This window comes from Sinocyclocheilus anshuiensis, unplaced genomic scaffold, assembly GCF_001515605.1.
Source record: "Sinocyclocheilus anshuiensis isolate Anshui unplaced genomic scaffold, SAMN03320099.WGS_v1.1 scaffold183, whole genome shotgun sequence".
NCBI classification, from domain to species: Eukaryota; Metazoa; Chordata; class Actinopteri; order Cypriniformes; family Cyprinidae; genus Sinocyclocheilus; species Sinocyclocheilus anshuiensis.
In genome coordinates, this window is record NW_015548309.1 from 3306042 (window position 1) to 3330824 (window position 24783).

Genomic DNA, 24783 nt, shown 5'->3' on the forward strand with positions numbered 1-24783 from the left:
AGTAGTAAGTACATAAAAACATTTTGTGTATATATATATATATATATATATATACACACACACATACATATATGTGAATATATATAATATACATAGAATATATATTCTGTAAAAAATATGGGAATTAAGTAGAGACCAAAATATTTTAAATCAAAATTCTTATATTTCTAAGTTCATATTTTAGCTGATATTTTATATATATATATATATATATATATGTGTGTGTTTGTGTGTGTGTGTAAGCAGCGCATTAATATAGAACGATAATTAAAGGCTCTAATGCACACCAGCACACCAGTATAGGTTTGTGTATTGTAGGAGCTAGATGACGTATGATGACGTGTGACGGCATAGTAGTGGTGTCCCAATTCTTAGGGGAATATTAAACTTTAAAACGAATAATAATAATAATAGTAGTAGTAAGTACATAAAAACATTTTGTGTATATATATATATATATATATATATACACACACACATACATATATGTGAATATATATAATATACATAGAATATATATTCTGTAAAAAATATGGGAATTAAGTAGAGACCAAAATATTTTAAATCAAAATTCTTATATTTCTAAGTTCATATTTTAGCTGATATTTTATATATATATATATATATATATATGTGTGTGTTTGTGTGTGTGTGTATGTATGTATGTGTGTGTGTTTTATATTTTCCATATTTGATCAATTTTAGACTTTCTCAAAATACTATAAAATCTAAAAATATTTAACTTTTCTTGCATAGACAAACGTACACAAACTCCCTTTGGTTAAAAAAAAATTGAATGAATTAAATAAAATCTTGTGAATAAAGGCATATTCAACAGATGCGTGTATTTTACATTTAAGTACATAATTTATTGATGTCCTACAGAATGCAAAGGTGATTCTATTAAATAAGGCTGGGGACATCAAAATGACATCTTTAATTCCTCTCTCCTGAAGTGTTCATATATTAAATTTTCTCGGTTGTTAAGTGATCACAATTTCCCAAATCTTATCAAATCCGTATTGAACAGAAAAGGCTACAAAACTAATCAAATTATTGCTGTATCTGTTAATTTATTATTTAAGTCCAATCACTGGCAACTCCAGCATCTGCTGGAAGAAGCAGACCTCTGTCAGTCAACAATTTCATCAGTCCTTTCCTCCGCCTCCATGTTACCCTCAGTCCATAGTCTTTCTCAGGTGTGTCCTTCACCGGGACATTCGTGTTCTCAGTGCGCGGAGGAGTTTTTGCTTGGTTTGGAGGGAAGAGGAGATGTTGAAGATTGGATGGAGGCATGCTGGAACAATGTGGCATTTCTGGCGTCTCAACATTTGGGGGTTCGGGAACTAATAAGCTTGTGTTCGGTGTGTGAACAGAATCCTTAGGCGTTCTATTTCCATTTTTATGGAACTGAAGTTTCTTTGAAACTTCTGAACGCCTGGAGATGGATATAACACGTGTAGCCATCCTCCTCTCCACCCCTTTTCGAGGAAAGTGAGTTCTTCTTGGAGTTTCTCGAAGCTGCTTGCTATGACCGTCCGAAGAAACAAGCCTGTCATTCTTTGTCCGTGAACTACTAAAGTTCTCCCGCTGGTGCTGCGAACCTGCTGTGGTTGCCTCAAAGGACAAGGGAATATATTTGCAGCCATTTGCTCTTCTAGTCTGGGGGAAACCCAAATCTGGTGCCTTACGTCGACTAACCGTTGTGTTTTCGAGCGAATTAAACTGCGGAGACACCTACAAACAGACAATATATCAGTTTATAAAATGTCTTCACACATAACATATAAGTAAGGATTGCAAAGCATGCACATACCCAAGAGGTACATGGTGCACCACTTTGCTGTTGTTTCTCTGATATAAATGACTTGGGATGAATGGCACTCTGTAGTTGTGGTCCATACTCATGCTTTGGTCCATTAATGGGCGCCCCCACGAACAACAGCTGAGATTTGTGCGGGTTCAGCAGCCTCTTCTTATGTGAATTGCGGGGCATTAGAAGACATGATACGCTGCAAGGAAGAAAAACAAGACGACATGAGGCAGAGAATTACTACTACTACTGATCTGTCAGTGGCACGCAGGAATACACGTTTAATTCTCTAAGACAGATACTGACTACTAACACATTTATAAGTCCCAAAACACGTAATACTCATGCAAAACGTCTTATCTAATCTCATTGACATTTTATCATGTTTTATGCAATGTCCCTTAGTAACAGATGCTAGCAGTACTATGGAGAAAGTTCGCACGTGGATAATATACATGGCATGCAATGAAAACCTTAGCTGATACTCACGCATCGCTTTGTATTTCTTCTCAATTGCATTGTATTTTTTCTTTGGACCATGTAAATTCGACAAAGACACTGATAAACCGTCTGACTGAGGTTCATCCTCGGTTCACACACTCCAGTTCCTCCCAGAGAAACACAAACTGATTAGTTAGCCTAACAGTCGATTATCAGAAGAGGCGGGGCTTGGTGGCCCGGACGTTGTTTTGATTGGTCAGGTAGGATGGATCCAAATATTAATTATTCTTTTTAATTATTCATTGCATCTTTAAAGTTCCAATATTATTATTTTTCATCAGTGTTCCTATTCAGGTGTAAAATTTAAACCAGACCGCTGCTGAAGCAGCACATAAACAGTGTTACCTTTCTCAGCGCATTTCTAAAACGCACCAGTCACACTCGTATGTAAATGACTGAAACAGAATATTAATATTTTATATTAAAATAATTTCTGTTGTAGAAATGTAGAAGGTTTCCGCTTTTCAGAATGCAGAATTTGTATTTCGGAGCCGCCCCCGAAAGGAACCTTTATACAGTCTATAACTTACTGTACCATAGAAAACGGCAACACTCTCCGCGCGATGGCTCCGCCCATGTGTATCCTCCATTGGGCTAGACGCGATCACGTGATAGAGCTGTCCCGCTCTGCGCCAAAATTCAAAATTTCACCAAATGTGCACAAGAGTCCCGGGACCCGAGTTTTTCCTTTACCTCATCAAAATACATTTTATCACTCAGCACTGCCAGATTAACTCCAATAAACCACCGTCTGCACGGCTGCCATGAGATGAAGGTTTGATCCGCTTCGTATTATTTGATGTGTGTTTTATTTTGAATGAATTTAGTAAGTTGGGTAACGTTAGACGAGTCACTAGGCCGCATGTCAGATAATAAAGGAAGATCGTTTATACTTTAATAATTTAGTGCTTTAATTAGATTAGCCTAAATATTAAGACGACAACAAGCTCTAATGTGTTTTAAAACGACGATCAACGCGATGAGAGATCATTGTAATAAAATAAAATCACTTTATTTTTCTTTATTTTCTACACAAATATTTTACAAAGTCTTTTGTTTATGAAAAATATGAATGATCTGTCAAACAATAAAAACAACAATAATAACAGTACGCCAGATTGAAAGTAATCATTTTGTAACGGTATTTTATATTCTAGAACTAAAATCGTCATTCAAGAGACGTTAGACAAAAAAGTCGTTTATCAACAGACCTTCTTATCGGTACATTTGGCAAAGATCTTCTAATATATATATATATATATATATATAATATTTTTTAGATATTGAATGTGTATTTTATATGCACACATTTATTTTGACACATCAGCTTTTGATTCAAGATTGTATGTTGTTTTATTGTTTGTATGAATCATCATTTGCGCAGCTGTTGAGAAGCGCCCAGTTTCTAGTAGCTGAATAGTTCCAATATGTGCTGTATTTATGAAGGAAAACTTTTAAGTTAGTTGTAAACATGACATATTATGTGCTTTATGTGTTGTAGACAGTCGTCAGGAAGGCTTTTTTGCTGTGAGCAAACAATGAGAGAGAGCCCGAGGAGACCCATCATCCTGAAGAGGAGGAAGCTGCCTTTTCAGAAGAGTGAATCTGATGCAGGGTGCGATGAGGCAGATGGGCCGCTCCGCAAGACCAGCCCGACCCCGTCCACCGCCCGCTGCTTCCCTGATGGCATCCGGATGATGGACCACCCCACCATGCCGGACACTCAGGTGGTGGTGATCCCGAAAGCAGCCGATCTGCAGAGCGTCATCAGCGCCCTGACGGCCAAAGGGAAGGAGTGCGGCCCTCAGGGCCGAAACAAGTTCATCCTGCTCAGTGGCAGCACCAGTTTGGAGGAGGAAAAAGCCCTCGGGTGTTTATCTACAAAACCTAGGGATGAACTTGAGAAAGGTGAGGGACGTGGCTAAGACTTCCTTAAAAGCGTGTGGATGTTCTGAAAAATTTGTTTTCTGAAATGTTCTTTGTTATGATATCAGTGAAAAAGGAGACGGAGTGCTTCCCGCTTGATGACAGTCTGACAAACATCCAGTGGCTGGGAAAAATGAGCTCTGATGGGCTTGGATCAGAGTCAAAACAAAAATGCACCAAGGAGGACAATCCAAGTGACTGTCATCAGGTATACAACATTAAAGTCACCCTTAAAGTCAAAGTCATATGATGCTATTTTAAAGATCATTATTTTGTGTATTTGGTGTAACAGAATGTTGACATGCTTTAATGTTCAAAAAACACATTATTTTTCAAATACTGTACATTATTGTAGGTCCTCTATGCCCCGCCTCTCTCAAAAAAACTTGAAATCGCATCATATGACCCCTTTAAAGCATGTCTTTATTTCTAATTTATATTTTAGTTTGAACTTTTTTTTTTTTTGCTTTGGAATGGTCAAAACAATATACGCAAAATTGATTGAAAATCATAAAAAAAAAATAATAATATTTAAATTTTGGTTAAAGGTTTTTTAATTTAATACATTTTAATGCAATATAATGCATCATTTACTTTTGGCCCATGGCCCTCTATCCAGTTTGATTTTTGGTCCTTTGTATTAAAATATTTGAGCATTCTGTTATAGATCTTATTGTGAATAATACATTTGTGCATGTTTTAAAAAATGTTTTGTATTAAGGTAACACTTTACAATAAGGTTCATTAGTTAACTACTTTAGTTAACATGAAATAAGAATGAACAACACTTCTACAGCAATTTTTTTTTTTTACTTATTGTTAATTTCAACATTTACTAATGCATTATTAAAATCTAAAGTTGTGCTTGTTAACATTAGTTAATGCACTGTGAATTAACATGAACTAAAAATGAACGACTGTATTTTCATTAACTAACATTAACAAAGATTAATAAATGTATTGCTCATTGTTTCTTCATGTTAGTTAATACATGAACTAATTGAACCTTATTGTAAAGTGTCACCTGTAATATTTAATCAAAATGACATAACTGGATCTTCTGGTGAAAACGACAGACTGGTGGTGTATACAAGACTTCTCAAATCATTTAGTCCGCTTAAATTCCTTATTTTTGAGTGTCACACCTACATATCAACAACTGATGAATAGAGCCGAGTCTCTGCCCTGCATTCTTTTTACACTAGGATTTATGCCACAATACGGAAGAAAAGATTTGTCACTGTTTCCGTTTAATTGCAGCTTTACAAATTGGTTGATTAAAACGTCCTTTTTTGTATGTTTCTTCTGTGTTTTGCTTTTTGAAATTTCATTCTTTAAAATTGTTTGTTTGTTGCCTTTTAAGCAGTCCAAAGCTCCAGAAAAGGAGAAGGACCCTCTGTCTGAGAGACCACCATATTCCTACATGGCTATGATCCAGTTTGCTATCAACGGCAAGAAGAACCGACACATGACCCTGAAAGAAATTTACAATTGGATCGAAGACCACTTTCCGTACTTCAGAAATGTTGCCAAACCCGGATGGAAGGTACAGTAGTGTATAACGCCAGTATAGTTTCAGTTTACCTCTCTTGTAAGATTTCTGAGTGTGATTTGTTTCATTTTTTTTTGTTAGAATTCCATACGTCATAATCTCTCACTGCATGACATGTTCGTCCGGGAGACATCTCCCGATGGCAAGATCTCCTATTGGACGATTCGACCGGAAGCAAACCGCTGTCTCACTTTGGACCAGGTCTACAAGGTGTGTATACCTCATTTTAGTCTTAATAAAGATCACACACTCGCTTCATTATGTGCCAGTCACTTACTGTGCTACTGTGTCCATTTTGCGATTTTATGCTTCAAATGTGGTCATCTCTCATTTCCTGGCTCATCCCACAGCCTTTGGTTGACCCAGTGACCCCCACTTGCCCTCAGATCACACAAATTGGTTTCAATCAAGTAAGACCCCTTTTCCTACTAATTCATCCTCTCATGGCAGATCAACAGGACCAGCCTCTCTGCTTCTCCAGGAATCAGTTATTTTATTTCAGGGACAGTCAGACAGATGGAAGCACGTTCAGCTCGAGATCAACGCTTGTTTTGTTATTTTAATCATCTAAGAGTCATCGAAAAGGCAGACAGTATTGAGACTGCAGTTATTTTGAATGTCACATTTTGTGTAAAAGTAAAGAGAGTCTTTTTTCTCTCCGTAGCAACAGAAGAGAGGTCCTCCGGAGCTGAAGAAAGCCATACCCGCCACAGGTGAGTGTTGGGCTGGATGAGAGGCATTAATGAATGCATGATGAGTTTGTTTTCCTGACAGTCGTTTGTCTTTGCTCGATCTCAGAGAGGAAGATGAAGCCGCTTCTGCCTCGGACTGACTCATACCTGGTTCCCATCCAGCTTCCTCTGGGTCAGTCACTCTTCCTACCCTCCTCCAGTCCCGCGACTCTCGCCACTCCTCCACACGCTCAGAGCTCTTCCACTCCCAGCTCCAGCAGTGCGAGCAAGCGGGTCCGGATTGCCCCTAAGGTAAAACCTACCCGTTTATATGAGTAAATCTCACAAAAAGTGGTCCAGGTCATATTTCATCAAAAGAAAAAGAAAAGTTATATTATAGAAAAATTCAACCTAATTGTTTTCTCTGTGGTGATTGTTATTACTGTAATATATTATTTTTTTATGGCATAATTTCAAATGCAGTACAGCACACAACCATTATGTGTAACTATTTTGCTATGGAAGAGATATTTATTTATAATTATTTAATTATTAATTTATACAAATAATTTTTCCTATAATTATTTGGTTGCATGATGTGATTTACTCATTCATTTCACATAGGGGGAAAAAAACACTGAATTCCAGCCCTGTTGGAAAATTAAGCTAAAACCAGATTTTATTGGTCATGTATGATCTTTATCTGATCCAAGGTGGTCTAGATAGTTGATCAGGTGGACTTCCAGCTGGTTTTGGTAAACCATTTTAGAGCAGTCAACAAGGGTTTGCATTGCCTGTTACATGCCATGAAATGTAGGTCATACTTCAACCTGGTATCAAAAGAAACAAATGTTAAAAATTCGAACTAAAATTTAGGCATCAGAGCAAACACTACCACTGAATTTACTGTATATTAATTATACTAATATTAGTTGTAGTATATAATTATTAATATGTTATTTTTCTCTACTTATATTTGGTTGCATGTGATTAGATCATGGAAACACTGAATTTCGGCCCTGCCGGAAATTTTAGCTAAAACCATTTTGGTCATTATAGTCTGATCCAAGTCATTCTAGATGGTTGGTCAGCTGGACTTTCACCTGGTTTTGGGCTGGTAGACCACATTTGGTGTATCCAACAAGCCAATTATAGTATTCCAAAACCACCACATGCTAGAGTGATCTTTTTTTTCCCAGCACGGAATTCATAACTTGAGAAAAGTGTGTAGAAATAGAGTGAATAGAGCTCGTACTGGTTGTTTAACGCTTGTGTGTGTTGTGAAAGGTCTCTCAGAGTGACGTGAGCTCGGTGATGCTGTGTGCATCCACCTCTCAGGATATAAAGGAGGAGCCTGTGAGCGTGTCTGTGACTCCTAAGGCGTCTGCGGCTCCGCCCCCCAAAACCAGACACCGAGAAAACAGCAGTTACCGCCGCAAACAGCGTCTAGTCCTGCCAGCCACCGAGGAACCCGTCCTGCGCTACCCCGACAGCACTCTCTTCGACTCGGGTGTGGTCTCCGACGTCTCCACCTTCCAGGACACTCACGATCCGGAGCCCCAGTCCACCTGTAAACCCGACTCCAAAAGCCCAAACAGAGAATACGCTTTTAAAACGCCCATCAAGAGCAGCCACCCTTCCTCATCCACTCCCAGTAAGCTTCCCATAGTTCTGGAGCCCTGGAGGATCACTCCTGTCAGAAAGGGAGGCGTGCTGGACTTCAGCCCCATCCGTACACCCAGCGGGCCACAACTTACCCCGCAACGGCACGAACACACGCCTCTCAGTTTCAACAGCACGCCTTTCAAAGAGCTGCCGCTCTTCAGCTCCCCTCGAGAGCTGCTCACCTGCTCCAGACGCTCCACTCCGACCTGCTCCAGAGAGCTGCTGCAAGTGGGCGCCACCGACCACTCTCTCACCGAAGGGCTCGTCCTGGATACCATGAACGACAGCCTGAGTAAAATCCTAGTCGATATCAGCTTTCCCAACCTGGAGGATGATGATCTCGGCATGGCAAACATCAGCTGGTCCCAATTTATCCCGGAGCTCAAGTGACTCCTGTAGCGTATCTCAACTTCCTTTATCCGAGCTGCTCACACTTCCGTCACTGCCTTTGATTCTTATTTACTTGCTATTGATGTCTTAAGTATTTTCTTAATTTCTATTGCTATTTCACTGCCTTTTACTGTACGTGTTTGTGTTTTGGATGTGTAGGCCTTTATTTGTGCGCAAAACTGTTAGTGACGAATGTACTTAGATAAGATTAATTTGCACAAGCTGTAATATATAAATATGAGTGTGTGAGAGAGAGTGTATATTATAAGTGGACATACAGATTTACCAGATTAATTAATTTACACTACTCAATTCTACAATATTTCTTTGTTTTGGAATGATTTTGAACACCTTGGATTAGCCAGATAGACTGACGGTAAAAAATAGCACACAAAAAGAGATTTTTAAGAGAATTTGGGGTGTAAAAAAACCTCACATTCAAATTAAAGGGATAGTTCACCCAAAAATGAAAATTCTTTCATTTACTCACCCTCCACTTGTTCTAAACTGGGGTGCCCAAACTCGGTCCTGGAGGGCCGGTGTCCTGCAGAGTTTAGCTCCAACCCCAATTAAACACACCTGAACCAGCTATTCAAGCTCTTATAGGCATACTAGAAACTTACCAGCAGGTGTGTTGAGGCAAGTTGGAGCTAAACTCTGCAGGACACCGGCCCTCCAGGACCGAGTTTGGGCACCCCTGTTCTAAACCTTTCTTCTGTTGAACACAAAAGATGGTGTTTTGAAAAATGTTGGTGACTAAACAGCTGACGGTAGCCATTGACTTCTGTAGTATTTTTTGGGTTACCAACTTTCTTCAGAATATCTTCTATGTTCAACAGAAGGAAGAAACTCATACTTGAGGGTGAGTAATTGATGACAGAATTTTCTTTTTTGGGTGGACCGTCCCTTTAATGGTTGTTTGTTAATTGCAGATGGTCATGTAAGTGTTGCACTGTACTAGAATTTGCTAGTCAATCATCTGTAGTGTATCGAGCTGTTTTATAACATCCCATAATGTGTGTTTTCATGGTTACAAGCATGTCAGAATAGTGACTCATCTCTGCTGCTGCTGCTTTTCTGCATTCATGTGTTTTTGCTATTAAGAATGATTTGAGACTTTGCGTTCTGGATGTTGAATATGACCAAGATGAGCGTTCAGAGAGATTGGTGGTGTATTACAAAGCTTTTAATGTTCATTTGCATATGTAGAGTGATTAGTGAGCATATATGCTTACGTTGTGTTCTTCCAATGTAAAAAAAAAAAAAAAACCCAGCAAGATGTCATAAAAATATATAAAAACTACACGGATGACAGATTTATGGTGTTAAGATGTTACATCAGCATTAGAAATTAAGTACTATTTACTAATAATAGTATGTTAATGCACACACATTTGAAAAGCTGTCAAGTGGCTTGATACTTGGTTTCTATAAGAATTCAAAGCCATGTAATAATCAACTTATTTTGGTGATACAAAAAACTTCCCATTCAGAGAACCATAATAGGATGTTTTGTGCTATTTTTGAAGACTATTGAAATATGAAAGTTATCTACTAGACATTTTACGGAGGTAACAGGCTTCGACCAGAAACACCCATTGTCATTTCCAACAACAAAGCATACAATTTGGTTTCTCTTCCTATTGTACTTACTTTTTGAGAATAAAGGGATACTTTATACAATCATATTTGTGAATTATTACAAAAAAAGGTGTAATTCCTCAAATGAAGCGATCGTATCTCTTCACAACACTTGCATTAAACTGGTTTTGGTTACCTTGACTTTCAATGGAGGGACAGAAACCTCTCAGATTTCATTAAAAGTATCTTCACTTATGTTTAGAATATTGAACAAAGTATAATGGAATTGGAATGACATGATGGTGAGTAAATTATGATTGATTTTTGGGTGAACTATCAACAGCATGACTTCCCAGGGCATATGTAGTCTTGTCTTTCATTTGAATATAAACTAGATGAAAATGTAAGTGATGCTTGCACTGTGAGGATGCCGCTATGCGGTTGCTAGGGTAGTTAGGGGCAATAGTAATAGCAGCAAGCACCACTAAAATGTAACTTTGATGCCCTTTGACACTCGGGCCTGTTAGTTGGCATGAATTCAGCTGGTGTTTGGTGAAGTTCCATCAGTAGGTCTGAACTTCCTGCTGAGCCACTTCCAGGAATATCTGCAGATGTAGGCTTAAATAATCTGCACAAGAAGAAGTCGTGGTCAATCATTGGATCTTTTCTGCCTCTATAGAACTTAAAGCAGTGCTGGATTTATTTTTTGTGAGGGATAGAAATAGTGCGTTCAATGGATTGTACTGTTAAACAACATACCGATAGTTCAGCTGATAAAATGTATCCGAAAAACAATTTCAGTAGACAAAAACGCAAAAATGGTTTTGAAACTCGCGAGCTGGACCTTTATACAGTGCATGCCATTGTGAAGACTAAATCTATCCCTCACAGCCTGGTTTTTCACCCGTGTTAAATTCAATATGGTGTCTAATCTGGCTAAGATCTATAGCAATAAATGTTTAGCTTATGGACTTAATGCAAAAAAGTGCTTTGCATTACTCACTGAAGGCTTTTTTCCAGCGTTCAGGTATGTATGACTTCTTGACTGTCAGGTAATACACCGGTACTCCTGATAATGTGAGGGCACAGCTGCCGCCTGTATTCCAGGGGTCTGAATACAAGGACAGGCCCACGATGAAGAAACACACTATGGTAAAGACCACCGCAACTGCTAGAGGAACCTGAACACAGTCAAAACAATGTTTAATTAGTAGTACAGTGACAAATTCCTATTAATAAATAAGTAATCAGCCATTTAAATGGACCTTGAATGGTCTGGGATGATCTGGAAATCTGTAGCGGTGGATGATCATTCCCAAGGTGGCCAAGGCGATGAAGAGCCAACGAGAGAAGGATGCAAAGTTGATCAGTTGAAAGATCTCTCCTCTAGCCATCATGATGATCACCAGAGGATACTGCAAACATCAGGAGAAAAGTAAGCGGACATGAAAGAAATGGGAGAAAAGGATGAATGGCTGGGATTGTACCAGAAATAGCACAGCTGGCAGTGGTGTTTGTCTGCGGATATGGATCATGGAGAAGATAGCCGGTAGGTGACCCTCTCTGGCTCCTACGAACAGCATCCTGCAGAAACAGAGTTATACAATCTTAAAGGAATAGTTGACCGGAAAAAATTATATTTGCTGAAAACTTACTCACCCTCAGGCCATCCAACATGTAGATGAGTTTGTTTCTTCATCAGAACAGATTTGGAGAAATGTAGCGTCACATCACTTGCTCACCAATGAATCCTCTGCAGTGAATGGGTGCCGTCAGAATGAGAGTCCAAACAGCTGATAAAAACATCACAATAATCCACAAGTAATCCACACCACTCCAGTCCATCAATTAACGTCTTGTGAAGTGAAAAGCTGCATGTTTGTAAGAAATAAATTAAGACTGTTTAAAGTTAAACTGTCCAGTCACTTCTGGACAAAATACTAGTCCATCGTCCATAATAACTCCTCCTCCTGTGAAAAAGTGAAAAACTGTTGTCCTCTCACATCAAAATCCACCAACATATTTGTTTTTGACTGTTTTTGCTTATAACTGGTGCTTGGTCTGATTCAGACGAGATGACTTTTTCACTGGAGTAAGTAATATTAGGATAGATGACTCATATTTAGCGAGAAGACAGTTTGAAGTTAAAATGCCCTGTCGTGTGGATTACTTGTGGATTATTGTGATGTTTTTATCAGCTGTTTGGACTCCCATTCTGACGGCACCCATTCACTGCAGAGGATCCATTGGTGAGCAAGAGATGTAATGCCACATTTCTCCAAATCTGTTCAGATGAGGAAACAAACTCTACATCTTGGATGACCTGAGTGCGAGTAAATTTTTAGCAAATGTTCATTTTTGGTTGAACGTCTTTTAACTTTTAACCTGTCAAAGTCAAAGACTACCACAAAGATAAAACATTAATTTAGATACAAAACTTCTTTTGCCTCTACGTTTATGATATCCTTACCTGGGTGAACTAAAAAATCCTCCATTAAGAGCTCCAAGGCAAGAAAGAGCAACTAATACTGGTATTGCTGGAGCTACACCCTGCAGAGCCCGACTTGCAAATGTCTGCAATGCATTAAGGACAATACAGTCATGACCTTTACTCTCCAAACTAAAGCCTGTAATAGCATCTCCAAAGTCCAGCACTACTAACCACTGCCACGGCATCTGACATCAGTAACTCATTTGCGGTCATCATGGTGTAGTAAGCCACATTGACCAGCACGTAACACACGGTAACAGTCACCATGGAGAAAATGACAGCCAATGGGATGGTTCTAACAAGAATATATGAGAAATTAATCTAAGTGCCTTTATATCATTTTTAAAACTATTAAAACATACGGTCAAGCTAACAATTTGGCAAAGCAGGAAGTTCAAAATACCTGTTTGGGTTAATTACCTCTTCCGTTATGAAATTCAAATAAAACCTGTAAGCAAAAACAAACACTTTTACATTGTTTTTGAAATCCCTTACTTTGGATTTCTATATATTTGATACTTCTAATACCCACCAGCCGCCATATGCGTAAAGACCTGAATAAAAGGCCAAAGGAAGTTTGGTTAGAGAAAAAGAATCTGAGTCAAAGGCATTCTGGAAATTTTCGCTTTTCCCTGAAACAGAAAAAAATGAAAATATCAAATACATTTTCTGCCTTTCTTCTTGAAATTTGAGTCCATTTTGACCCGGAAGAGATACATATAAAAATTCTTAAAATGTATAGTTTTTTTGTATAGGAACCAGACTTTTGAAATTTGTCAAAACTATCAAAATACACATCATTTAATTTTCTGTAAGGATTTTTTTATTTTAATTAAAAAAATTCAATGAAAAAAAAGTTTAAGAGATATAGCCATAAGAAATTACACTTTTTGTAAATATATAAACACTTAGCCCCTTTGGGACTGAACTTTGTTGATAAACGTGAATAAGCATGCCTATTGATTAACCATTACCATGACTTCCTGACCATTAAAGTAAAGGTTTATGGAAGTAAAATGTATCTATTTAATTTGAAAATATTCCAGCATACAGATAAAACAGCATGTGACTCTTACCATTGACCAGAGCCATGATGCCTGGGATGATGATCAGAATCAGAGCAAACATCTTGATGAAGGTCAGCAAGACCTGAGTGCGTGCTGCCATTGACACACTCCAGCAGTTCATTGCCACCACAAACGCTGGGTAGAACAGTTTATAGTTTTACAAATGTAGCTTTTTTTTCTTTTCTTTTTTTTTTTACAGATTTAGATGTTTAGACTAAATCAATCCATAAAGTAGCAGCACTCACTGACTCCCAGCATGCTGACGAGTTTGACCAGAGCTGTAGGAGCAGCACACGGCATGAATAACGGCTCCACTACATACTGACCAAAAGCCAGAGACACGTACGTGGCCACTGCAGGTCTGAAATGACATTATGATTGGACTCACTTACAATTCTGTGAACACTGTGAAATACAAACACTGCATGCACACACACCTGATGAATATAAACTCAGTCCACAGTCGCAGGAAGGCAGGCAGGGGCCCCAGGGTCTCCAACAGGTAGGTGTAATGACCGCCTGATTTTCTAAAGCTCGTGCCCAGCTCAGCATAGCATAAAGCACCTGATGAGAACACGCTATATTTCAAAAATGGATTAAACTTGCATTAAACTTAAACACAAAAAAGATAGTTTGAAGAGTGTTGGTAAGTAACCAAACAGTTATGGAAGTCAATGGATACCATCAACTGTTTGGTTAACAACATTTTTCAAAATATCTTCTTTTGTGTCCAGCAGAAGAAAGAAACTCACACAGATTTGGAACAACTTGAGGGTGTGTAAATAATGTCAGAATTTTCATTTTTGGATGAACTATCCCTTTAATGGTGAACAGGATAATCAGTAACTAAGGCATGTTAAAGACTAAACTAAAAGGCTAAACATGAAACCAAAACGTATGAACAAAAACCCAACCAAACAAGACATAACCCTGACAGATACATTTTTCAGGATTATTTGATTAATGAAAAAACAGCATTCATTTGAAATAGAAATCTTTTTGTAATATTATAAATATCTTATTGTCACGTTTGATCAATTTAATGCGTCCTTGCTAAATAAAAGTTATTTTTTTCTTGTGAATCTTATCTTAAGCAACAAAAACTGTTTTCAACTTTGATTTTAATAAAAAGATCAGAATGATTTCTGAAGGATCATGTGACATTGAAACTGGAGTAATGATGCTGAAAATTCAGCTTTGCATCACAGGAATAAATGACATTCTAAAAGTAAATTAAAACAGTTATTTTAAATGTAAATAATAATTCACAATATTACTGTTTTTACAGCATTTTTGCTTAAATAAATGCAGCCTTGGTTGTGCATAAGAGACTTCTTTCAAAAACATTAAACATTATTCCAAACTTTTGACTGGAAGTGTATATGCACCAAAAGTGGAGAGGACGCCACACAGAGTCCAGACCAGCAGGGACAATCCCACACTGCCCGAATTCATCAACACGCCTTTGGGGGCAATGAAGATGCCACTGCCCACCACAGTGCCGATGATGAAAGAAATTGACGGCAGCAGGCCTATCCTCCTCCTGAGATGAACGGCATCATCTTTCACTGGTTGTTCAGTACCTTCATCAGTGACAGACTCTCTTTTAGAGACCCTCATCTCTCAGTAACCGATTTAGATCTTCACAAAGAAAATACACACATAATTAGCACAAAAAAATCATACAATACACTGCATCGTCATGCACTACACTGTAAAAAAATAAAGGTCCTGAAAGAGGGTTTTTGTGGCAATGCCATAGAAGAACCATTTTTGGTTCCACAAAGAACCTTTCAGTGAACAGTTCTTAAAAGAACCACTTTTTTGTTAGCATAAATAACATTTTTAAAATCTAAAGAACACTTTCCAGCTATAAAGAACCTTTTAACAGCTAACAGGGAACATTCTCAAAACGTTTTAACAAATGATCTTCCAGTCACATCAATAAATCATCCATTCAGATTTCACTCTGAATAATAAAGGTTCCAAAAGTGGGTTTTTGCAGTGTTGCCGTAGTAGAAAAACCATTTTGGGATCCACAAAGAACCTTTCAGTAAACAGTTCTTAAATGAATCATATTTTTCTTAGTGTGAAGGCCATTTCATTATCAAATGAACCCTTTTCACTAAAAAGAACCTTTTGTCCAATGAAAAGGTTCCATGGATGTTAAAGGTTCTTCATGGAGCCATTGATGCCAATAAAGAATTTTTAAAGTGTGTTGTCTGGTATTTTTCTCAAAACATTAGCGCAAACATGTAATTTATACATTGTTCATGGAACTTTATTTCTGAAAAGTTTTAGTCTGATGTTTGTCTAATGCTTTTTACATTTTACTACTGTTCAGAACATCCAAACGTAACATTAAGTTTGCAAAATGATGATGACGTTCACAAAACCAAAAAAAAAAAAAAAAAAACGTTTTAAAAACATTTAAAATCTGGATGTTTCAAATATTCTGAAGTATTGTTTTCATAACTAATGGGAGTGTTAGTAAAACGGTCTTATACTATATATATTTGTGCGAGCTGTGAAATGGAAAATTTTCATGAAGGTTGTTCATGGAACCGCAGACGCCAATAAAGAACCCTTTTTTTTTTACTCATAAAGACATTATTAAATCACCTTTGGTAAACATAGTAATTATTTCAAACACAAATGCAAATCTTCATTTAAGAAAAATATAAGACCCATCAATCATTTTTTTCTACTCACCAGTCAGAAGTAGTAAGTAGTGAGACCAGTAAACTTTTCTCTTTCGCTTTTTATGCTGCTTGTTTTGCACCTCCTTTCATGCAGAGTAACCCTGGAAACTCACCATCCAGCTCAGAGCTCAGGCCAGAAACAAAGCCAGCAGTCTTCCCCAGATTCATCAACACCAGTAATGAAAGCCTTTTAGACGGGGAAAGCCATGTGCCATTGTGCTGCGTGTGTGTGTAGGTACAGCGCGCACAGCGGGACGCAGGAATCTACCATGAGGACCTCCTCTTCTTGTTGTAGCAGCTGCAAAGTTCACTTTTCTTCAACATGAACATAAAAACAAACAGAAAATGACTACAGAGAATGCATAAGAATCCAAGAGCATTTTTGTTAAGTCTACCACTCAGATTACTGAAAGCTCTTTCAGCACATGCTACAGAGTGTTAGTTTGTGTGTGTGAGGGGTCAGTCCTCACTGAGAGGGAGCTTAACAGTAAACTGTTATTGGCCAGGGGCCACCGACTTTCTCTCTCTTCTTGTTCTGTGTCTGGCTGTCTACTTCATTTAGTCAGACATGTGTGTTAAAGTCTCTTTTGACTCATGAAGGGCCCCTATTGTGTTTTTCATGCACCATGAAAAGCATGAAGTTTGTTAACAATTGACACTGACAGGCATAAATAGTGCAGGGGCATTTGAGAAGCCATTCCTCAATAGTCAAATGGAAAAAAAGTTACAACATCTGCAGCAACATGTTTCTGAACATGTTTACACAGCTGATAATGAAGCCAAACAAACACAAAAAAACCATCTAGGGCTGAAAAAGTAGCCTACTTCACTCTAAATGGGTCAAATATGGACTAAATTCAACCGTTGGGTTACATTTTTACTTTAAATGTTTAAACCAAAAGTCGGGTTAGTCCATATTTGACCCAAAGTTGGGTTGAAACAACCCAGCATTTTTTAGAGTGTTTTAGTCATCACTACAAGTTAGAGAAAATGTTCTTGAAGTTAAAAACATTTAATTAATTAGTTAATTAATTAAAATCTGATGTAAATGAGTTTGTTGAAATAAAGAGTCATACTTTAACTAAATTTATTAAAATTAATAAAGAGACTTTACAACGTTACGATTATTTTTCATGAACTATATATTAAGAAATAATATTTTTGTGATGTTATACATAATATTTTAGGAATAACAATGACAATTCTCAGTTGGCACACACTGCAAGACTCCGTGGGTCAAACGAAACCGATTTGATTAAAATATGCGTCAAGTTCACGTGTACGTCAGGAGAGAGGGCGTGGCGAACTGCGTCACTGCAGCCACGCAATCAGGGAAGTAGGAAGTGCAGCTCACGCCCTTCAGTTGCAGAAAGAGCAGAGTGAGTATAAACTTCATCAGCTGTCTTCATATTAAAATGACTTAATGGCAGATATATAATAAATAGTTTGCATATGTTCTGCTTTCGTTCGCAAGTCCGGATAATGTGTGCGGTTGTGCGATTAGCAGATTCATTCATTAATTTCAGATTGTTATTATTTTAAAAATATTTTCATTTTAGCAACTCTTTAAATGTTATGGTTATATTTACATCTTTTAGTATATGTAGTTACTGTCTGTTAGTTTGCATGTTTTATTGTTCAGATAATGTTTTCAAAATCAAGCTTGGATAAATTATGTGGGACAGGCAAATTATTCACTGCAGTTTATTTAGGAATTGATTGATTGATGAATTGAATGATCATTGGTTTGATTTTTCATCTGGTGTATATGTGCACCACAAACTGCTTTGGGTTTTTAACACTTATCATGTTTATAGTTCAGATTCAGCAATGCTTATACATGAAACAATGCAGTCAGTGTTTTTATGGTAATCGTTGTGGGTGATCCTGTTATGAAAGTTGTAAAGAATATGATTTAATAAATACATCGAGCTGGGTGATTGAAGTTGTTTTTGTGTTTGTTTTCAGAGATGGCTCAGTTTGAGGAAGTATCTCAAAAGTCCAAGCTGCATCCGAAGCCGGAGGGCCTGACGTTGCAGTATGGCACAGCTGGATTCCGCACTCATGCCAAACATCTGGATCACATCATGTTCCGCATGGGGCTGTTGGCAACTTTGAGGTCCAAAAAAACAAAATCCACCATTGGAGTCATGGTGACCGCCTCTCATAACCCAGAGGTGAGAAACGCTCAGAGAATCCGTGTCCACATTTACTGTCATAACAATAGAATAGTGGTGCTTTTTTCACATTCAAAGGACGCTCCTGCAATGTTTTCATTATTTTCAGGAGGACAATGGGGTGAAGCTAATTGACCCCATGGGGGAGATGGTGACAGCGATGTGGGAGGGATACGCCACACAGCTCGCTAACGTCGAGCAGGACTCTCTTCTCAAAGAACTGAAGGACATTATCGAGAAAGAGGACATTAACATGAGCGAGCCTGCAAGCGTCTACGTCGGCAAAGACACCAGGTAGCCTGGCTTCTGTTTACACAGTGGGAAGGTTAACAAATGTCAAAATTGAAAGCTTAAGTACATACAGAGAGAAGCTACCAAACCTGTAGACTTCATAGTGGCCAAGCCAGTAGATCAAGTCAGAAAACGGCCAACAGAGGTTTCACAGTCAGAAAAAGTGATAGTGTAGCCGAAAATAATCATACTTACTGTTATCATAATCAGGATTCATTTCATACACCATTTTCCGTAGTATATTGACATAGTTTTACATATTAACTGAAAAGGGTGTAAGCTGAAGCCTTAGTTTTTTATGCATACCCTTTTCATTATAATTCTAATAAGTGTCATTTTCACTACTAGATTTATACAAAAGTATACAGAAAGTTATACAAAAAACAATTAAGAAAACTTTTAGATGTAACTAAAAGTTACACGATTCATACATGAATACAATTGTTTCAACTATCATATATACTTTACAAATGATCTGTTTTTGAGTTTTATATCTGTTTATCATCTTAAGTAAAAAAAAGTAAAAAAATTGCAAAGTGAACTACATATTTTTACATTTATTGTCACAGTTATTCCACAGTTTCACCACTTTAGATATACATCAATATTTTATATTTGTCCTTGCAATTCGTTTTTAAAACTATTTTAAACAGCTGTGAATGCATGTGAAAAGCAGTTTACTATGTGCTTCATACATTATCTGTGCAGTTTTGACATCAACCAGATCACAAATTTTTTTTTTTACTTAATTTTTTATTATCCATCTCTTTATTACAAAGCATGTAGATGGTTTATGAGGTGCATAAAATTGCTTCATAAACAAGAAAAATATAATTTTATTCCACAACAAGAAAAAAAGAACAAAAAACACAACAGCCACCAAATTTGAAAGCATTTGATAAATAATATGTTGGATGATTCATAATAGTAGGCTTGATTTACATTCCCTATTGCACTCATCTATAGTAAATAAGTTGAATGTGTAATGTATAAAATACATTATTTAGGCTAAGTGTAGTGTTTTATTTCTCTTTGTTTATTTTCTTCAGACCAAGCAGTGCTAGTCTCTCTCAGGCTGTATTGGATGGCGTTTCCAGTTTGGGCGGCAAAACTCATGGTGTGAATATGGAATTATAAAACCTTAATTTATTGACATGAATTACTTTGCTTGAAAGCTAATTTAAAGTTGTCTTGCATTTGCATTATATTTCAGAGTATAAGTACAGTTGGTTTGCCCACAGATATGACAGTACAAAGGTTGATGAATTGCTCTGTTGATTGATGGGTGTGTGTTTCTCTTTAAGACTATGGTCTGGTCACCACTCCCCAGCTGCATTATATGGTGTGCTGTTGCAACACGCACGGCTGCTACGGCAGTCCCACTATTGAGGGCTACTACCAAAAACTCTCACAGGCTTTCTTTCTGCTCACTCAGAATGTAAGAGCGACAAAAAAAACATGAAACAATGATGCTTATTATTTTTCTAGCATTAATGGCTTCCCTGCTTGTATTCCAAAGGCCTTAAACCGCACCGACGATCAGAAGAGGCTTCTGGTGGATGGAGCCAATGGCATCGGCGCATTGAAGATGAGAGAAATGGAGCCGTTTCTTCGCTCTGAAATGCAGGTGGTGCTTTCGAATGACGGCAGTAGTGGGAAACTCAACCACATGTGTGGAGCAGATTACGTCAAAGTGCAGCAGAAAGCGCCTCAAGGTCTGTCTGAACTCCTTGAGGGTCGTCTCATGAGAAAACTGCACCTCTGATCCCAGCAGGGAAAAAACCCTTTCATATGAGTAGAAGATGGCGTAATATTTGTGTTTGTAGTAACTAAGAGTTTCTTTTATGATATAATGAGAGAAGCACTACACTACAGGTCAAAAGTGCAGAATAATTATGATTTTTAATGTTTTTGAACATTATGCTCACCAAGGCTTCATTTATTTGATGCTGAATACAGTAAAAACTGTTACATTTTGAAATATTATTACAGTTTAAAAAAGTTTTAATATCTTTTTTTTAAATATAAATATATTATTTCATAAAAATTATAAATATTATTTCTTAAATATAATTTTTCAGCATCATTACTCCAGTCGTCAATCTCATATATCCTTCAGATATGCTGATTTGCTGAATAGTTATTATCAGTTATTTTTGGTGCTCAATTATTAATAATAGTTCTTATTATCAGTGCTGAAAAAGTTTTTGCTTCTTAATATATGTAAATATGTGTTACATATTTTAAGATACTTTAAGAACAGCATTTATTTGAAATATACATTGTTGCAAAATTATAAATATCTTTACTGTCACTTTTGATAAATTAAATGCTTCATTGCTGAATTACAGTATTCATTCATTTTAAATCTTACCTATGCCAGAGTTTTGAATGGTAGTGTACCACAGTTTCCACAAAACCTTAAGCAGGAAAAAAATGATAAAAATTGTTTCTTGAGCAGCAAATCAGCATATTATACTGGTTTCTGAAGGATCATGTGACACTGAAGACTGGAGTAATGATGCTGAAAATTCAGCTTTGCATCACAGGAATAAATTAGACTTTAAAATATATTAAAACAGAAAACTGTTATTTTAAATTCTCATAATATTTAACAATATTTTTGTGTTTTATGCATTTTGATTAAATACATGCAGCCTTGGTGAGCATATCAGACTTAATAATAATTATTCCAAACTTTTGACCGGTAGTGCATATAATTCTTTCATACCGAATTATCGGAGAAATCCCACGCTTTTTCACTCCAGGTATGAATATGGGAGTCGGTGAGCGCTGCTGCTCATTCGATGGTGATGCCGATCGCATTGTTTACTATTACACCGACTCTAAAGGCTGCTTCCATCTGCTGGACGGAGACAAGATCGCTACTCTCATCAGCACGTACCTCAAAGAGCTGCTCATACAGGTTCTACACGCTCAAATGAAATGACCACATCCAACTTGAACTTGCACATTAATTTTGTCTGTGTGTGTGTGTTCAGGCAGGGTTGAACTTACAGATTGCTGTTGTTCAGACAGCATATGCTAATGGAAGCTCAACTCGCTATTTGGAGGATGTCATGAAGGTGATGCTCTAAAAATATCTCCTGTTACTATAGTATGTTCCAATTCATGCTTAAACTTGCTGTTTATGAGATGTAACCTTTGACTTCTCCACAGGTCACAGTATGCTGTACGAAAACAGGTGTTAAGCACCTTCATCATGCAGCGCAGGAATATGATATTGGAGTGTATTTTGAGGCAAATGGACATGGAACTGTGAGTTCACTGCAAAATAATGCCATTTTACGAAGGCAGAATCCTGGGTCGTTGGCTAAAAGTACACAAGTCGGTTGAGGGGTTTTGATTTGAAAATTCAAAAATGGCAGCAACACTGTTTTGAATTCAGAACTTTACATTTTACATTTATATTTAAAATGTTATATTTTGGATTTAACTTTTTACATTTCGAATTTACATTTAAAAATGTTACATTTTAAATTATTTTAAAATTTTACATATGTGACCCTGGAGCACAAAACCAGTCTTAAGTCGCTGGGGTATATTTGTAGCAATAGCCAAAAATACATTGTATGGGTCAAAATTTTCTTTTATGCCAAAAATCATTAGGATATTAAGTAAAGATCATGTTCCATGAAGATATTTTGTAAATTTCCTATCGTAAATATATCAAAACTTTATTTTTGATTAGTAATATGCATTGCTAAAAACTTCATTTGGACAACTTTAAAGGCGATTTTCTCAATATTTAGATTTTTTTGCACCCTCAGATTCCAGATTTTCAAATAGTTGTATCTCAGCCAAATGTTGTCCTATCCGAACAAACCACATATCAATGGAAAGCTTATTTATTCAGCTTTCATGTGATGTATAAATCTCAATTTGGAAAAATTTACACTTAAGACTGGTTTTGTGGTCCAGGGTCACATATTTAATTGTGAATTTTACAGTTTATATTTCACAATTTACATTTTTCATTTTAAAGTTAAAATTTTGAATTGTGAATTATTTTGACCCTGCAGATAATATTAGGACTAGGATATGATGTCATGCTGTTGTTATTAAAATGTTTTAACTATACTTCAGTTTTCCATGACGGTGCAAACTGTTTCTAATTTTAATAAAGGTTTAATGCTTTTAAACTTGTATTCATTTGAAACCACACAATTTAGCATTTCCATCATGTTAAAATGTAAGATCTGTGATTTTTGAACTTTGTTAGTTTTAACCAGTGTTTTTTGCTGGTATGCTGCAGGTTTTATTCAGCAGAGCAGCACAGAAACAGATTCAGGAGCTGGTGAAAGACCCGAACTCAAACGATGAGAGAAAACGAGCGGTGAAACTCCTGGAGAGCACGATCAATCTGATCAACCAGGTTTAGACAAACTCAAACACCATTAAACTGGATCACCCGACGCTTTACTAAAACTATTAACTTAAGTGTCTTTTTCGATACTTAACTCCCTTTCTCTCTTCTGCAGACGGTGGGAGACGCGATCTCAGATATGCTAGTGATTGAAGCAGTGTTGGCCATCAGAGGGATGTCTGCACAAGACTGGGATGCTATTTACACAGACCTACCCAACCGCCAACTTAAAGTCACGGTGTGTGTGCTTGTGTGTGTGTTTGTGAGGTTTATGAGTGTAACTGTGTATATTTAACTGTTGCACTCTGCAGGTGTCAGACCGGCGTGTCATAGATACGACAGACGCAGAGAGGAGGGCCGTGAGTCCAGAGGGGCTGCAGGACACCATCGACTCGCTTGTCAAGAAATACAAAAGTGCTCGGTCCTTCGTTAGACCGTCTGGAACTGAAGATGTGGTCAGGGTCTATGCTGAGGCTGACACACAGGTACACATGGTCATTATGCTCGTTTTCTCTTAATTATTGCAATGTATTTGATTGTAATTGCAATTTTTCGGTGTTTATGTGCAGGAAAGTGCTGATAGTCTGGCTCATGAGGTCAGCCTGGCTGTGTATCGTCTTGCCGGAGGAATCGGAGACGAGCCAAAACCTCTACACTAATTAAACATTCATGCATGCAGACAGTCAGTGTCCATCCAGTGAAATGTATAAATACTGTAAATGTACAGTAAACTAGTTTTTGTGGCGCAAACAAATGTTTTGGGAGATGACAAATGTTAATAGTTTACTCTTTGTACTGTATGAAGGACCAACAATCTTTATAAATGGAAGTGTATGATTATGAGGGAATGTTAAACCATGATCTATGTGAACTTATGTTTACACTCATTTCATCATAGAATTTTTTTTTTTCAATTTTACCTACCATTTTGATAATAGAAGAAAATATTCAGTAGTTTAGGGTTGGTAAGATATTGCAATGTTTTTGAAAGAAGTCTCTTCTGCTCAGCAAGGCTACAGTAAAAATACAGTAAAAACTGTAATATTGTGAAATATTAGTATAATTAAATTAATCTATTTTAAAATGTAATTTATTCCTGTGATGGTAAAGCTGAATTTTCAGCATCATTACTCCAGTCTTAGTGTCACATGATCCTTCAGAAATCATTCTAATATGCTGATTTGCTGCTCAAGAAACATGTATGATTATTATCAATGCTGAAAACAGTTGTGCTGATTAATATTTCTTTTCCAGGTTTTTATGATGAATAGAAAGTTCAAATTAACAGCATTTAAACAGCATGTAAAAAGTATTTCTGTAACATTTTATCAATTTAATGCATCCTTACTGAGTAAATTTATTAATTTCTCTAAAAAACCCAAAACTAATAACCCCAAACTTTTGAATAGCAGTGAATGTGCAATCAAAATTGCGCAGTTCTCTAATAAAAGCCTTATTAAATAAAACAGAGGTGAATTAAACCTAATGTAAAGCATACTGGATTGTATGTAGCATTATGTGATTTTATACCCGTTTTTTTTTTTTTTTTTTTTTTTAAAATTTCTCCCC

The 24783-nt window shown here is 36.9% G+C and overlaps 4 protein-coding genes across 8 annotated transcripts; 2 read left to right on the forward strand and 2 right to left on the reverse strand.

The window, feature by feature from the left end:
- Positions 1 to 847: 847 nt before the first annotated feature.
- On the reverse strand, positions 848 to 2490 carry LOC107656263 (RAD9, HUS1, RAD1-interacting nuclear orphan protein 1-like). Its single transcript, XM_016444019.1, has 3 exons — positions 2303 to 2490; positions 1817 to 2012; positions 848 to 1737 (listed from the first exon to the last, which is right to left on the reverse strand). Exons 2-3 carry the CDS (start codon positions 1994 to 1996, stop codon positions 1081 to 1083), a joined length of 837 nt encoding a protein of 278 aa, XP_016299505.1. The 5' UTR covers positions 1997 to 2012; positions 2303 to 2490; the 3' UTR covers positions 848 to 1080.
- A 463-nt stretch (positions 2491 to 2953) lies between these two features.
- Positions 2954 to 8975, forward strand: LOC107656265 (forkhead box protein M1-like). Of its 4 annotated transcripts, none has more exons than XM_016444020.1 (9): positions 2954 to 3089; positions 3816 to 4222; positions 4309 to 4448; positions 5604 to 5786; positions 5874 to 6002; positions 6143 to 6202; positions 6457 to 6505; positions 6591 to 6775; positions 7751 to 8975. In XM_016444020.1, exons 2-9 carry the CDS (start codon positions 3853 to 3855, stop codon positions 8516 to 8518), a joined length of 1884 nt encoding a protein of 627 aa, XP_016299506.1. In that variant the 5' UTR covers positions 2954 to 3089; positions 3816 to 3852; the 3' UTR covers positions 8519 to 8975. The 4 variants fall into 4 exon arrangements, with proteins under 4 accessions (XP_016299506.1, XP_016299508.1, XP_016299509.1 ...); XM_016444022.1 differs by having other exon boundaries at positions 5607 to 5786; XM_016444021.1 differs by lacking the exon at positions 2954 to 3089 and adding an exon at positions 3264 to 3306.
- A 451-nt stretch (positions 8976 to 9426) lies between these two features.
- LOC107656372 (cystine/glutamate transporter-like) lies at positions 9427 to 16791 on the reverse strand. The gene is made up of 13 exons (XM_016444181.1): positions 16370 to 16791; positions 15046 to 15298; positions 14095 to 14221; positions 13903 to 14018; positions 13667 to 13792; positions 13123 to 13222; positions 12994 to 13038; positions 12762 to 12885; positions 12570 to 12673; positions 11587 to 11683; positions 11365 to 11514; positions 11103 to 11280; positions 9427 to 10727 (listed from the first exon to the last, which is right to left on the reverse strand). The coding sequence occupies exons 2-13, from the start codon at positions 15275 to 15277 to the stop codon at positions 10663 to 10665; spliced, it is 1464 nt and encodes a 487-aa protein (XP_016299667.1). The 5' UTR covers positions 15278 to 15298; positions 16370 to 16791; the 3' UTR covers positions 9427 to 10662.
- An 896-nt stretch (positions 16792 to 17687) lies between these two features.
- LOC107656266 (phosphoacetylglucosamine mutase-like) lies at positions 17688 to 24224 on the forward strand. 2 transcript variants are annotated; one of them, XM_016444026.1, is made up of 13 exons: positions 17688 to 17738; positions 18328 to 18536; positions 18646 to 18830; positions 19877 to 19944; positions 20132 to 20265; positions 20347 to 20542; positions 21596 to 21753; positions 21830 to 21913; positions 22008 to 22106; positions 23104 to 23223; positions 23330 to 23452; positions 23526 to 23699; positions 23784 to 24224. In XM_016444026.1, exons 2-13 carry the CDS (start codon positions 18330 to 18332, stop codon positions 23871 to 23873), a joined length of 1638 nt encoding a protein of 545 aa, XP_016299512.1. In that variant the 5' UTR covers positions 17688 to 17738; positions 18328 to 18329; the 3' UTR covers positions 23874 to 24224. The 2 variants fall into 2 exon arrangements, with proteins under 2 accessions (XP_016299512.1, XP_016299511.1); XM_016444025.1 differs by lacking the exon at positions 17688 to 17738 and adding an exon at positions 18165 to 18227.
- Positions 24225 to 24783: the final 559 nt, after the last annotated feature.